Below are 16,105 nucleotides of genomic sequence, written 5' to 3'. Positions count from 1 at the left end.
CTGATTCCCAGTCCAACATTCTAAACCACTACATCACGCTGGCTCTAAATTACGATAGGAAATGCAATGACATTGGGCTTCTTCCTGGAAAAATCTGATTATGGTTTCCTTGCAAATAAAACTGTCCAGGATTTGCATCAATTTCATGCTTATGCTAGGCAACACACAGATTTTAACTTATCTGCTTTCCAGACATACTAAGGAGTAGGGATTCTTGATCCTTTGGAAGAAATGCAAGATTTCTCCCAGCCTAGCATGGACCCTAGGCCTAGGCTAAGGAAACCCCATCATCATAATATGAAGGAAAAGAAGCCCCAGTGCCTGATAGGGGATAAGCATTTAAGCGGACACTTTGAGCTTTTAGGCCTATTTGGAAATCTAAGAAAAGTTATTTATTTATTTATTTATTTATTTATTAAAACATTTCTATGCCGCCCCTTGCCGAGGCCTCAGGGCGGCTTACAACATCAAATAAAATACAAAATACATTAAAACAATAACAATTAAAATATATACAGTAAAATAAAATAAGCCGCCCTGGCTGAATAAAATTCAATAATTCAAAATACTGTGAGCACCTTCACACAACGATAGCAATGGGTGCCAGTTGAGTTACAGAGGATAATGGATGCTGCCAAGAAACTGAGTTTAAGGTAGAGGCTTCCTTGATCTCCAAAGGAATATAAGAATGCACCTTATAGTGAGTAACAATTGGTACATCTAATTCAGTGCCATCAACATTGAACGTCAGGGTTGTTCAAAGTTTTGACAAGATATTTTCCTGTTCAACTGAGAGGTGCTGTGGGAAATAATTTGGGGCCTTCTGTCTGTAATATGTATGATCTATCACTTAGCTATGATCTTCTCTCGCACAAATATTAAACACACATTATTTCGCTTCAAACTGGTGATGCTCAGAGAACCCCTGCCCCCCAAAACCCCAGACAACAAATATACTACAGAAGGGGTAACCCAAATAACCCCCAAGTTCTACCCTCCTCCTCTCCTTAAATTCCCAAAGTTACCAGGCAGTGGTAGGGGGAGGGTAATTTATCATTTTCTTCAAGAACAGTTTTACTGGCTGACTGGCAAATTTATAAAGCAAAGCAGCATGTGAGTCTTCTATTCTTAAGAATGCGTTTGGTCCCACAAGAGCCTGAGAAACATTCTGTGGAAAAGGAACACAGGCAAGACAGCTGTGGACCAGTGCTTTGCTTTCCAGAACACCTATGGTATACTCTCTCTCTACATATATTTAAACAGGAAGGACAGGAAACCTCAGTGGGTGCCTAGGGAAACATCCAGAGATGCTGTGGGAACTGGTACAACACTGGGAATAGCAGAGATAAACAAATAGTAAGAAAGATTTTGCAAAGCACCCACACAGAATCACTAGCAATATAAATAAAAGCCTGTGGATTTTAATTTTATTATGATTATGATTATTATTATAACATTTCTATGCCGCCCCTTGCCGAAGCCTCGGGGCGGCTTACAACACAATAAGATACATTCAAATACAATAGAACATAATAAATTACCACTTAAATACAAAAATACAAAAAATACACTGAGATACAATAATATAAAATTAAAAATTAACAGTATAAAATAAGTAAATAATGGCTTTTCTATTATCTTTTTAAAAGATTAGTAGTTTTAAACTACTAACTAAACAATGTATGTACTGACCATCTTTTCTTTTCATATTTTTCTTGCAGAAATTCCTTGACCTTTTGAGGATCTCTGAAGTCTGGAATTGCTGATGATCTATCATCAAATAATCCTAGCCAAATCTGTTTACATACCTTTTGAAGGAAAAAAAAATCAGTATTAGGTTAAATCAATCGCAGTCTCATTATTTAAGAAAAATAAAGTGTGCATTAAAGATGGTCATCAAATCCCACAAGGCTTTTTCCCCCCACATACCAATTATTTAAACCAAAAAGCAGAACACATAATGGGCTTGTCATGGGCTTAAGGAGGTACTGTTATTGCTTCTCTCAACACATTTAACACTTCTTCTCTGGTACCATGGCAGTAAAAATTTAAAGCTACTAAAACAGCACACTGATATTTTATATATATAAATAAATTTAAATACATTTTGCAACAGTTATTAAGGAACAATATCAGCTTCTTACCAATCATACTATTAATGGGCTTGTTTCAGATGTTCAAATAGACTTTTTTTTTCGGGGGGGAAGAGTTTAGCCTGTTTTTCATTAATCAAGAACATATATGAACTTTATTTAGAAAGTTCACAAAAGATTGCAACTGAAAGATTAATTCTAGCATGGTTCATACTGTCTTTCATGCAGTTAAAACCATCAAAGTGCTGTGGCACCTTAAGGACAGAGGGAACAATCCTAGGGCCCCTAGAAAGCATCTGAGGAGCCAGAGGATATTTTGGATTTCTAGCCCAAAGGCTAGAGACAGAGTTCTAACCTTGGAGTGGGGAAGTGAGTTCTAACTTCCACTCCCTCTTGCAGCCAACATGGTAACAACTTCACCAATTCAGGAAAGCAAACTTGCAGAGGGGATAAAGGGAGAGTTTCAGTTGACAACAAGAAGAAAAGACTAGCAAAGCCAGGGTATCAGGCATCTTGTGTGTTCTACTGGCTCTTTCCAAAATGCAATCACTACATAGGAAGAAAAAAGAAAAATGCAAGGCACGAAGGCAAAGATCACTTTGATTGTTCCTTCTTCTCTGCAAGTATCAGTTGTGTCAGTTATTGGGAAAAACTCTTTTTTCTAAGCTTTCCTTCCTTGCCCCATTTCATAGGGTTTGGTCAATGCATAGTGTTTGTACAGTGCTATCAACCCTGGACACTGACCCAAAGAGATTCCAGATAGGCTTTTTCTTCTCTTTAGTTTTGCTTCACAGCCATGACAAGACAAGCTTTCAAAGGTATGAGAGATCTCTCCTTACAAAAAGGAGTAGTGCACCCCTTCACAGCAATATTATTTTTTTTTACACATTACACTGTCCTAAGAATAATTTTTCTTTTCCATTAGTTCCTGAGACTCCTGCTCCTTTTAAAAGGTTTTCTTCTGGCAAAACTTCCTGTAGTTTCTTTACAAGGACTGTATGTAGGCTGCCGAATCATCAGTTACTTTTAGAAGTGGATGGATCACATTTTTCATATTCCTAAGAACTCAGAATCTTAAGCAGAACTGGAAAGGTGAGCTCATCCTTAGGACAATGTGGTACAAAAAAAAACAAAGCAATAAAACAGCAGGATCTTATTGCAAAGGATTATAAATCCTGTCTGCTCTTTTTTATGAGTAAAGCATGCCTGTGGTCTTGACAGCTCATCTTTTGACATCTGTCAAGAGTAATCAAAGAAAAAGCCTGTTTAGAGCTCTGTACTCTGACTGGAGGTAGCCTCCTCCCAGGATACTGATACAGCTAAGCCTTCCAAATGGTACTATTGTGGAGCTGCACACCTCCACAGCTGCACAAATGTGGCAAACACAAAAATAAAACTTTTTTTAAAGGAAATATTTAACAATTTTTCCCTACTCCTGTCAGACCCTCCAATGTGCCACCTGAGCAATCTGAGGAGCTGTTCAGTGGCTGTCAAAAAGGAAATTGCAAAAAGCATCTGCCAAGCTGGCTTTTGCTAACTCTGGGGGTGGGGTGAAGGGGTGACAAAATAGTGGGTCCTAAATGACTTGTAATCAAAGAAGCAGAGACAAGTCACTCCTGCCATGAAGTCCTTCAGATACCCACAGTAGGATCAAAGAGGAAGGACACAGTGAAGTCAACAAGTTTGCTGATGACATCACACTAGCTTTGTTCTTGCTACATGCCATCAAGTGATCTCCTACATATACCAACTCTATGAATGAATGCCCACCAAATGTTTGTTCCTTGGAAGCCCTGAGCAGCTCTTGTAAACTTAAGGCTTTATGGAATCAAGCCATTTCATATTTCATCTTCTTCTACCTTCAATTTTCCCCAGCATTATTGACTTGTGCAGAACATCACATCAGAAGAGAATGGATATTTCTGATGGTAATGTTCTTCAGGAGTTCCTCCACCTCAACTACTAGGCAACAGCAGCAGTTGAAGATGACACTGGCAGAAGATATTTCACAGACAACAGCAGGCCCCTTACAACTCAACTATTCTATGACACTCAAGCTAACTTTTCTTTGTACTATGCAGAAGGCCATAGTAAACAAGTTCTGGAATTTCTTACCCTGAAAACCCCATAACAAAACAACCCAAAATGAAACCAAATTATTTAGAATGATTAAAGCCTAAAGGGATTTTAAGAGTTGGAACAATTCCCCTATGAGGAAAGGTTACAACAGCTAGGGTTGTTTAGCTTAGGGAAAAAAGCAAGTAGGGAGAAATAGGATTTAAGCGTGCAGAATTGTGCATGGGGTAGAGGAAGTGGAGAAGGAGCAATTTCTCTCTCCCCCCCATAATACTAGAACCTGGAGTTATTCCATAAAGCTGGCTGGTAGGGGATTCAGGGCAGATCAAAGGAAGTATAGACTGCATAGTTACAATATGGAATTCACTTCCATGAGATGTAGTGGTGGACTCCAATTTACTAATTTGGACAACTTTAAAGGAGGACTGGACAAATTCATGGAGAAGGCTATCAATGGCTACTAATCTTGAAGTTTATATGCTACCTCCAATATCAGAGGCAGGATGGCCTTGTAGTTGCTAGCAAACTTGGGCAGGTGAGTGCTGCATTATTAATATCCTGCTTACGGGATTCTGTGGGCTACGGGTTTGCTGCTGTGTGAACAGAATGCTGCACTAGATGGACCACTGGTCTGATCCAGCATGACTCTTCTTAGGTTCTTAATCAGCAAGGAGTTAGATCAACTGCTGAGTGCACTGATAAGAGAACAACCAACACATCATGCTTATTGCCAGAGCGGGTTGTTGTGACATCGGCACAGCTTATTTCTTGGCTGTTACCTTTCTACATACAGAGACTTGTTGTCAGCACTGAACACCAATGAAGCACATGAAGATTCCCCAGGGTTCATCCTGAGTAACACAAATGAGGATGATGACCAAGAATAGCTGGCTGTCATAAACACAGGCAGGAAATAACTATGACTGAATTTTCACTGTTAAAATATTAACATTGAAGAAATATCTAAAGCATAAGAAAGGTCCCTATGGGATCTTTTTCAAGAGAACAAAGATTGCTATTAAGTTATTTTATTATACTCAAATCCTTGTAAAGAGTGAACTAATTTAAATTAAAACTGTTAAATCCTCTGAAAAGTTTGAGTATATAAACTTCCTCACCTGCATTCCAGCTATTACCTAGAAACCCTGTAGCTTATATGATATCTGTAGGATGCCTCAAGTTTTTAAAGTCATCCACACATATCAAGAGATAGGGTCATTCCTGGTTGCATGCTCACAAAGAGAATGTACTAAAGACTTGGGAACTACATTAAGAATATAAGCAACTGCTCTAGATTCCACAACGGCCTACAAACTGACCCTTTAATACTATTTCCTTGAAGAAGCTTGAATTTCTGTATCTTTAAACAACTAATGACTACTGTTCATATTATACTTCCCGAGAAGTATAATATGAACAGTAGTCATTAGTCTCCGCCCCGAGGTTTCAGCAAGGGGCGGCATAGAAATGTTATAATAATAATAATAATAATAATAATAATAATAGAACAATTTTGAGGGGAAAAAAATCTAAGAGCTGCACAGTTCTTGGCTCTTATCAATGATTCATTTGTACAAGGTCAACTTATACATAATGAAGCTGATATTTGTATGTATGTGTATTGTAAAAGAGTTGAAGTTTGGCACAAATAGACCAACCCTTTTTGACTGCAAGAGAATTCTGAGGATGGATCTTGCAAGAAATAGCCATGGACTTGAGGCATTAAGTTTACCATACGGTAGAGGCCAGTACTCAACAGAGAACATGCCAATTTACACATGGGATAGAATGTCAGGCTGTGAGAATCTTATTTCCATGACGACAAAAAGGGTTTAGCACCCAAGAACAAAGTGGGAGAAGCTTTTAGCTCATGTAAGTCTTGTACCTAGCAATTACTTCTGATCTTGGTTTGCAGGCCTCTATTCATTTGTTTGGATCAAATGTAGCTATGGTTTAAGGTATGTGATTATTGGAAATTACTAAAACACTACATACAAGGCAAGAGAAAATATGAGTGCAAGGTTCATTTCTTAATTATAAGCATGGTTGGATGTTATTTCTGAATAGCTCCTCCCATTTATATTTGTAAACATCACCATGGGATTTATACTTCCAGAATATAAACAGAGTATGTGTCTATCTAAACACTTGACAACAATTTACATTCTAAGTTGACACATCATGAATTGCTGGATGAGCCCTTGCACACATACACAAACATCAAACCTGATTCTAAAAGCAGCACTCCTATGAAAACGCTTAGTCCTCATCCTACATCTGAACTGCCCCCTTTACTGGTTACTATATATGTTAATAGCATTTATTTGTTCAGGGAATTGTTGCAATGGGGACAAAATCTGCTCACTACCCCTGAAACTGAACAACCTAGACACCATCAACAGGGATCCCATAGGTAAATGTGACACTTCTCTATATGCAGACCTCTTGGGATTTACAATAGTGACAGCTAGCATGTATGCATGATGAGTTTGTTTGGGAAGGACCAACTGAGGCACTTCTCTGTGTTCCTCCCCAACAGGGAGGTTAAGGAGGAGATTGCAAGGAAGAGGGCTTTTTCTGTGGTGGTACCCCAACTGAGAAATGCACTACCTCTTGTGATTTACCAGTTGCCTACTTTGTTGAGTTTTAGGTGCCTGGCAAAAACCCTTTTTCAGCATATCTATGGTGCAATCCAGACCACTTAATTACTTGCATTGTTTTTTATATCTTTATTTTTATTTATGTATATTATGATTTTATCCTGAATTAGGGAGGATAGGCCAAAATTCTTAGAAATAGGACGATTACAGGGCAATTATCTCAAGGACAGACACATCCCCAAAGCCAAGATGTACTGCCAGTGGAAGGGCTCTCTGAGGATGAGGAATTCTCAGACATGGGACAGGCCACTGTTATCGACCTTGTGAGAAGGTATCACTAGAGATGAGGCGCCCAACTGAATGAGCAGCATGTGGAGAGAAGGCATGCTCACCCTCTGAGAGCCTGTTCCGAAGAGCCAGGGAGCCAAGGCACATTCATAAGGAGAGTTCCTAGAAGTGGGTTAACTACACTGGGTTCAACAACCCACTCTGTGCATGCTCAGAGGTCCATTCTGGGTGATTTGCACTTGAAAGCAATAAAGAATGATTTGCAAGGAAAATGCTTTGTGCCTGGTGTTTGATTGAAGTGGCAACCTCAACTCCATCCTGAGATGCCATGCATAAGGAAGGCATATAAAAGTTTTAAATAAATGAATAAATACACTCATCACATAGATTCCGTCCCACACTCTGTCATACTGGCTTTCAAACATTAAGGGTAACTGCCTAGATTTTTAAATTTTTTTTCTCCTGCACATCTTCCCTTCTTTCATTGATATTGTATCTTTTTGTAGTAAAAGGCTTTAGGCAGGCGCTGTTCTTTTTATTGATCTGTAAGCCACTCTGGGAACCTTTCACCTGAAAAGCAGGGAACAAATGCTTTAAATATCTAGGCAAAATATCTATATATTCAGTCTGTTGGAGTAAAAATAACTGAAGTATCTAGTTAACTCGATTCCTACAACTGTGAACCTCTGTTTGCAAGCCAGCTTTTTTTCTCTAAGTATTTCTGCTAACAGAAGTTCTGTGAAAGATGTAGTTATTATCTGCCTTCTATTTCAAGTGGAATTCTGCTTGCCTGTGCATTTATCAGAAAAAAATGAGGGGGGGAGAGAGTAATCATGTTAAACTAATAGCAGTAAACTTTTACATTCTTAAGGGAGGAATAAAGAACTACTTTCCTCAGCAAGCAAATGATTTTGACTGAATAAAAATAAGGCAGAATTAAGTTTCACATTTAAAAGAATTTCACAGCAAATCATTCTTTTAAGTTTCACAGTTAAAAGAATGATTTGCTATCATTCTTTTAATTAAGAAAAACCTACAACTTGATTGTATTTGGTGACTTAGCTTTGTGACATTGGTAGAGAGGCTGAGATACTTAGTGCCTAAGAGAGGCACTCAGCTCACGAGATACAGTAGTTTCAAGACACCACACATCAGATGTCAAACATAAACATTTCCTCATTTAAGTTAGATTGTTAGTACTATTAGAGATTATTTCTTTAAAAATTCCAGAATCTATACTTTTTATAACATAAAAATTGTATTCATCTTACAAAACAATTACATTTTCTGGTAATTTCAAAGATCTCCCTCAAGCAACTTCCCCATGTCTCTAAGCATAGCAACAGTATGCTACTGTGACAGTATCCAGTCAGGCAACATGAAAGAATGAGCGCTTCTGATAAAATACCACTCATTTTTAGAAAGGAAGTCACACCCACACTGGAAAATTCACTGTAGCAGCATGCTGAATTGTAACAAGTATCAGTGGAAAAAATAAATATATCAGCAGAAACCTAGAAAACATCACTCCTATTCCAAACTCGCAATTCCATCTCACCAGAGCTGAAAACCTTCATATTGCTCACATATACTAATATGCTTTTTCCCCTTCTACAGAAAGCAAGAAAAAACCCAAATTCTCTTGTTTTCAGAATGAACATCTAAATGCTACTGTCTGTTTGATCAAATGTAAACTCTGTTCTTTAAATGACTGTTTATTATTTTAAAATCAATTTAGTTGATTATGTATTCTACAAGAAATACTTACTTCATTCCCATGTTTCTGGAGAAATTCTATTTCTTGCTGTGTGAATGTGGTCATAGAAATGGACTTCACTCTATGAGGTGGATTTAAACCTCGCCTATAAAACATTAAGTATTAGGATAGTCACTGTAAGAATTGTTTAAGAAAATAGAAGATTCCACAACATTTTAATTTTTAAAATTGCCAACAATTTGAGAAAACATGAGGACTGAAAGAAATTTACCCTTTCCTCAATGTTAATGCTTGTGTTGAAGTAGCTGTTCGAGACACTAAAAATTAGGCCTAATAACCTTAGTTTTGAATTCTGCAATTATTAAAAATCACTTCCAGGTATCAGTACACATAGTTAGCCCTATATTTTAAGTGGCACTTACTCTTTTCAAGCCTTGGAGCAATTTTAATACATATAGTGCTTTGAAAACTTCCCAAATATATGGTCTCATTATGTTGCCTTGAATAGTAATTACTTTGCAAAACTTTATCACTGCAAAACACGAAAATTTGGCCAATGGGTTGGAAATGGAAGTGTAAGAGTGGTAGAGAATCTGAAGTAGAGTACCTGAGGTTTAGAGTTTGTGTAGTTACTGAGAATCTTACTAGCCTTGAAGTTTTAGTAATCTATCTTGAAGACATCTTTTTGTTCTCATGTGTGTATATCCAAGGATAGAGATGTAAAATTTCCAGAAATGTTCAATTTCCAAAATTTTGAATTTTTGGAGGTTCTGGGAAAAATAGAAAAATATGAAATGCTTACTTTCATTGTGTTTTTTACAGAGCTTAAGTCATCTTATTACTTTAGAAACATAAAATGCATTACTTGGTTTGTTCATAAAATTATTCAGTATCACCTCAGTAAACATGAAATTATTCTCCCAACTATCCTTGTATTTAATATACCAAATATGACAACTTTATGAAAAAACCAAGCTATAAATAATACATTTTAGGTTTCTATATTATGTATGACCACAGGGAACATCACCATGTAGTCCCTGAAAATATGACTCTCCAAGAAACAGGAAGAACTGGAAGAAAAGGAAGAAATTTTTCCTATTTGAGGATTTGATTGAAAGGGAGTTTAAGGAAATCTAGTCTAAATGAAAAGCTATTAGAGCTTATTAACAGAGCATTTCCCAGATAACCTTTTAGAAATGGTAACCAGATATATTTTGGCAAAGTGGTGGTGGCTGATCTCTAGAAGGGGGGCGTGGCCTTGATGGATCCCATCATTGCTCCATGTTGAGCAGAGCCAAATGGTTTTCCAGGGAGTGAACAAACAAGTAGCCTGCTGGTTCGAGTGAAGTCAGCAAAACAAGGATAAGCATACATGGGCTAGAGCTCCTTTCAGAAGCCTTAATTTAGTGCCATTTCTGGCACAAAGGCAGGGTACAAATAAAATAGGACTCTCGTGGATATAAAACATATGCCCCCTGAATCCTATTGTACTGGATAATTTATGGGTAGTCCATTGTTAAGCAAGGTGCTCCAGCATGTAGCAGGTTCTTAGTTCCTGAAGTTTCTGCATGAGGCAAATCATCTAGATTATTTTCCATCTGGCTTCAGGCCTAAATATGGGAAAGACACTGCCTTAGTTCTTTTGACAGATGACTTATACTAGGCCTTGGCATATGACCTGTGCCAGGAACTGAACAAGAATGTATTCTTATCAATACCATTGATCACTGGGACAGTGCAAATTGGTGATCTGCAACAGCAGGGGGTTGGACTCAATGGCTTCCTTGTTCCCTTCCAGCTATATTATTCTATGATCCTTCTAAGGCTTCTGTTTGGGGTGGAACTTGGAGTCACTGTTCTACGTGAGGTCCAGTACTTCTTGGAGAGGCTATTTCAGAAGACTGCCAAGAATGACAACATGGTCTTTGGCCTAGCATTTCTCACTGGTTTTTATCTTGTTCTCCATGCTATTTAACATACATGAAAACTCAGAAAAAGGTTATTTGATGTTCCAGGGTTCAATGTCACTAGTATACTGATGAAACATAAATCTATTTTTCCTTTTCACCTAAATCCAAGGAGGCTGTTCTAGTTCTGAATCAGTACCTGATGTTACGAAAGACTTGATGAGCACAAAGAAAGTTGAATTTTAATTCAGACATCAGAGATGCACTCCTGGTCAAAAGTAAGAGAACAGGAATTCAACCAGTGCTGCATAAGGTTATACCAACTGAAGACTTGGGTTTGCCATTTTGGTGTACCCTGGATTCAGCCTCAACTTGAATATGCAGGTTTCAGTGGTGGGCAGGAGTCCATCTGCACTGCTGAGGCTAATACTCAATTACATCCATTCTTATTTCTTAACTGGCCACAGTGATGCATGTTTGGACCACTCTAACACACTCTATGTAGGATTACCTTTGAAAATTGTTTGGAAAGTATCTGGAAATTTCACTGTTAACCAGAGTGATTTGTAGGGAGCACATTACTCCCTTGTTAGATCTGCTCTACTCCCTGTCTGTTTCTGGTGATTATTTAAAGTTCTGGCTGTGATATTTCTTCTCCCAGTACAGGTCTGACCTGATTAAGATATTAGGAAGAGGCCTTCTCTTAGTCTCACTGGCACTGGAACTGCATGTGGTTGGTCCACAAGAGTGCCTTTTCAGTGGCTACTTCCAGGTTCTAGAATTCTCTTCCAAAGGAGGACATATGCTCTCTTATCTGCTGTTCTTCCACTTACAAATATGTTTTTATTCAAGCAGAACTTTAGAATGTAAGCTTCACTGCTGCTGAAGTGAAGAAGGTATTCATTGGTTGGATGCTGTTTAACATTTACGGTTTTTACTTTAATATTTCATGTTCAAGTTTTAACTACAGTTTTGTTTTTAATCTAGATTTGATCATTGTTAGCTATCCTGAATTCCACTTTTGGCAGAAAAATGAAATATTCAATAAATAAAGGTAAGTACCTTTGAGCTATAATTCAAAATATTGTATTTCTGTTTTTAAATTGCCATGAATAAGCATCTTAAGTTTTACTCATTAGCATGAACTTCATTTCTACTGCATAGGAATCAGACTCCTGAGTTCTTCTTAGGTATTTTTTATTTTAGGTGCTTTTTAGGTAGCTATTTATTTTGGTGGCAATGGTAAAAGGTTTTACAGCTAAGGCAACATTTCTTAGCAATGTGCTCTACTTGGGAACATTTTTTAAAGTATTGCAGTGAGTTTGATAGACAAAAATCGAGAGAGAGAGAGAGAGAGAGATCTAAAGAAGAATAGATGGGATAACCAACCCATCAATCCATAGGACTTTGTGACAGAAGCAAGTCTCATGATGGGAAATCGAGCAGGATTTGGAACAGTCCTAAATGTCCATCAGTAAAAGACAGATTAGTTTAATAATTCATCAAGAATTTTAACAAATGGAAGAACTGATTATGCTGGGAATTTCACAAAGAAAATACAAAACACCTTCAAAATTTTCAGACATTTTACATCTCTAGTCTTACATTATGTAATTTTTTAAACTTCAGGGTGTAATGATTGGTTAATAACATTTGTACACACTGGACACTATCCTGCAGGGTGCTATGCCCATGCTGTTTCAGTTGTGCAAGCATCTTTCTTTCTGAATCCATTGCACAAGCAAGACCCACTGCTTGCACAACAGATTTCATGTTTCCTTGAAGAAATCCCCAGATAAGTAGAAATACTCTTTTCTGAATCAGGGCAGGCTGGTGAAGCCAATTTCTGTGAGCTTTGCTGACCTGCCCTTTCAGAAGCTTTCTGGAGGCTCTCAGATATACTAAATCTCCATTGTGCAAGTAGGGATGCTACTTGAAGAACAGAATCAGAGGGGATGTAGTGTCCCAATGTATTCTACATATTTTATTCAGCAGTCACTCATGTTTAAACATTCTAATCCCCCCCCCCAATAATCTGTGTTTCCCTTAACTTTTGAAATAAACACTGAAAAGGTCTTTGGGAAAATCCCCCCTTTTCTAAGGGGTTTTTTATGCCTTCATATCTATATCCAAAGAATGAACTAATTTATCCCACTTTCACCAGTATCCATGTATTTACATTTATTAGGATTACAGTTATTCCTTGAATAAGTAGTTTCTCTTTTGGCTACAGAAAAACATTGATTATTACAATGAAGTGCCCTAATGTTATAAGCATTTACTGAGTTATGGGGAAAAAGTGTTTGCCATCTAGAACATTTTACTTGGTTTTATTTACTAGGAATAAGACCTAGTTCTCCTCACAAACATAGGTCATCAGGGTCCTTTTATTTTTTCTTATATTGTGTGGCTTGGCTTCTATTAACAAGAATTCTATTGGGCTTGTTTGTATATGCAAAGGATCTCTACATACCATACAGATACACTGTAAGCAAAAATGGGAACATGCATTATAAGGATTGTAATTCTCCCCACTCCATACATATTCAAATCATGCTTATCATAAGAATTTTACTAGCATCAGAATACTCTGTCTATAGTAGGTTAAGGATCTACTTTTTTCCTCTCCTTTCAGGAAGGTCATATACTTGGCCCAGGTGCCCTGTGCTCCCAATAGAAACTTGCACCACATTTTGCCAATGCCTGTTAAGTTTAACTACAGGTTCAACAGTAACCATGTCACCAGCAACCAGTAATATGTTCAAAAATTGAGGAGAGAAAACTGAGAAGTACAGATGTTTGCAGCTATTAAACAGGAAGCTTAAAAGTACCTTAAGGCACACCTCTATATAAAGATTATAGTTTACTGCAGGAAGGATTAGTGACTCAATGGAAATAGTGATAGGACAGTTACTATGTACATGCAAAGAAGAATTAGAAAAAAAATCAATCTGGTGCATCTTTTAAAGTATAATCAGATGCCACTGAGTACTACTACTAACAAAAATCTTTCCTATTAAGAGTATGTGAATAACTGTATTTACTCATGTAAAATAGGGCTAGATCACAAATAATAGTAGCTGAACATAGGAAACAATGCACCTTTGGTTATTTTAGTTATTCTTTAAGAGCCATTTTTAACAACAGAGGTAATCAAAGTACCAGCAAAAATAAGCAATTCAAACAAATCAAGAGATGGGAGGTTCAACAAATGACTAAACCATGTCCTGTTAACACCATATTCTTGAAGAAAACAAATGGTATAGGAGAGCAGACAAATGTGCTGATATTCTAATAACTGCTGAAATAAACTTACATCGAGAGATTAACAAGTAATTATTCATCTATTTTGTCCTGAAAGCCCTCAGGATAAACATTTAATTTGCTCGGGAAATTCAATTATCATGAAGCAATGAACACTTATGCACCCCAGCAAAAATGTATATGTCATCTCAGCTACAGGCATAACAAAAAATCCTAAAACAATACATGTGCAAAAAGTATCTGACAAACTTTCCCCACCCATTTTACATGCTTTCAGGATTAGTATCGGAGTTGACACATGACCCTTCCATGTGCTCCTGGAGACCTACCATGCACAGCCCACTTAAACAGGGGACTCAATAAATTATGTTTAAAAAATTAAAAGAAAAATATATTTTGCAGTTTCATTATGAATATTCAAACCACAGGAGAGGAAATAAAATCCTTACCCTACTTTGGACAGTTCATCAGAATCCAAGAAATGATGGAAGAATCTACAAACCGAATTCACCTACCAATTTAATCCCATCAGCTTTTGCTTTCAGATGCTTTCTTCTGCCTAGACTATCCTTCCCGTTATCACCCCAACCCCCTTGTTTCATGCCAATTCTTATCAGTTCCCTACAAATATGAGCTCTTCATTCTGTTCAACTCCAGCCAACACTATCGCATTATACTCAATTCTTTCCCATAGTATTAAGGAGCAACTGATAAGGTGCAGGGTGGGAGACGAAGTATCACCCCACCCTTCAGTCAGTCTCCTTGCAGGTCCCCAAAGGCCTCCCGCCCCCCACTGCAACTGAATCCTTTACCAACAACCAACGCCCCCGTCGGATAAGAAAATATGGTATTGGGGAGTGGACCGTCGCCAGCCCCACGGCACGTATGTTCCCTCAACTCCTTCACCCTCCCACCGCCTGCCTGCAGCTCTCGCTTGTTCCCCCCGCCAGGAGGTCACCCCTCCTGCCTTCCCCTCTCTCTCTCTCCCTCCTCAACTCACAGGATGCCGGAGCAGGAGGTACACACGAAGCTGCCCACCGTCATGTCGGTGTAGGTGGGGCCGCGCTGGTCGCAGTCGAAGCATTTGCGGTTGGGCGGGAGGCTGCTCATTTCCCGCAACAGCTTCAGGTGTTTCTCCTCCTGCTTCCGCTTGGCGCTCGCCGCCATGGCCTCCGCCGGTGGAGGAACCCGGTTCCCTGCCCGCTCACGCCAACCGGAGAAGGAGGAAGACGACGACGACGACGCGGGGGAAGCTGGGACTGTCCCGCCTGAGGCGCGGCGGGGGGAAAGGGGAAGGAGAGGGCAAGGCCTGGACTGCGCCCTCCGCGGTGCGCGCGAGCACACGCAGAGCTCAACGGACGAAAAGAAGCGGGAGGAAGAGGAGGAGGAGGAGGAGCAGAGGCAGCGGTGGCGCGCAACAGAGCCGGGCCCGGGGCGGCTGAATGACGAGCTCAGGCGGAACCTGCGCGACACCTTTCCCAGAACGAACAAGGAGGGGAACGCCGCGGGCTCGGCGATAAGCCCTCGCTCGCGCGTCAAGGGCGTCGAACAGTGCCCCCTTCCGTCCGGGAGGATTCACCGAGTGCCTCTCCCTATGGGGGCCAGTTACCTGGCGTGACCTTCCAAAGATAACAGGACGGAGGAAAAAGGGGAGAGAGGGAGCAATAGGGTTGGTTGCAGGCATCGGCGGGATTCCGGTGGGGAAAGGAGAGCAGGTGGAGGTGGAGGTGGAGATGGAGACGGAGAGCCGAGGGAATCAACCGGTGGTGGTCCATGAGCAGTTGGATGGTGGCGCGCGCGCTCTCGCCCTCTTGACTTCGTGTTGAATGCCCCGAACGGCAGCAAGTGGGCCGAGTGGCCCCCACCATCCCAGTGTTGTGTATTCTGGCAAATGGTGGCTCCTGAGGTCTCGTGACAGAAAGACGAGGAGAAGAAAACAGTATTTTTGTGCCGCCTTTCTGGAACCAGTTACAAATAAGCAGTCAAACTTTAAAAGCAACTTTGAAAACGGTAACAGTTTTTTAAGACTAATTTAAAAAGATGCGTCTTGGCCCTCCCGGAAACAGAGAGAGCTTAGAGAAGCCTTTTCTATCACCTGCTACCTGAGATCTTTTTCCCTGGAGATACCAGGGAGTAAACCTCTGTAATCTCCTGCAC

At 39.4% G+C, this 16,105-nt stretch overlaps 1 protein-coding gene across 9 annotated transcripts in view; it reads right to left on the bottom strand.

Moving 5' to 3' along the window:
• Nucleotides 1–15,548, bottom strand: part of AGFG1 (ArfGAP with FG repeats 1) — a 32,641-nt gene extending 17,093 nt beyond the window's left edge. For 3 of the 9 annotated variants that reach the window (XM_044432863.1, XM_044432869.1, XM_044432864.1), the window contains exons 1-3: nucleotides 14,949–15,428; nucleotides 8,826–8,919; nucleotides 1,693–1,808 (exon numbers count right to left, since the gene is read on the bottom strand). In XM_044432863.1, coding sequence (XP_044288798.1) covers nucleotides 1,693–1,808; nucleotides 8,826–8,919; nucleotides 14,949–15,115 — 377 coding nt within the window. In that variant the 5' untranslated portion in view covers nucleotides 15,116–15,428. Of the gene's footprint in view, nucleotides 1–1,692; nucleotides 1,809–8,825; nucleotides 8,920–9,381; nucleotides 11,555–14,948 lie in introns of those variants that run through there. The other 6 variants (XM_044432868.1, XM_044432862.1, XM_044432861.1 and 3 more) reach the window with 6 other exon arrangements.
• Between the last annotated feature and the right edge of the window lie 557 nt (nucleotides 15,549–16,105).

This window comes from Varanus komodoensis, unplaced genomic scaffold (assembly GCF_004798865.1).
Source record: "Varanus komodoensis strain SLA01 unplaced genomic scaffold, ASM479886v1 scaffold25, whole genome shotgun sequence".
Lineage (NCBI taxonomy): Eukaryota > Metazoa > Chordata > Lepidosauria > Squamata > Varanidae > Varanus > Varanus komodoensis.
This window is presented reverse-complemented; position numbering and strand designations above follow the sequence as displayed.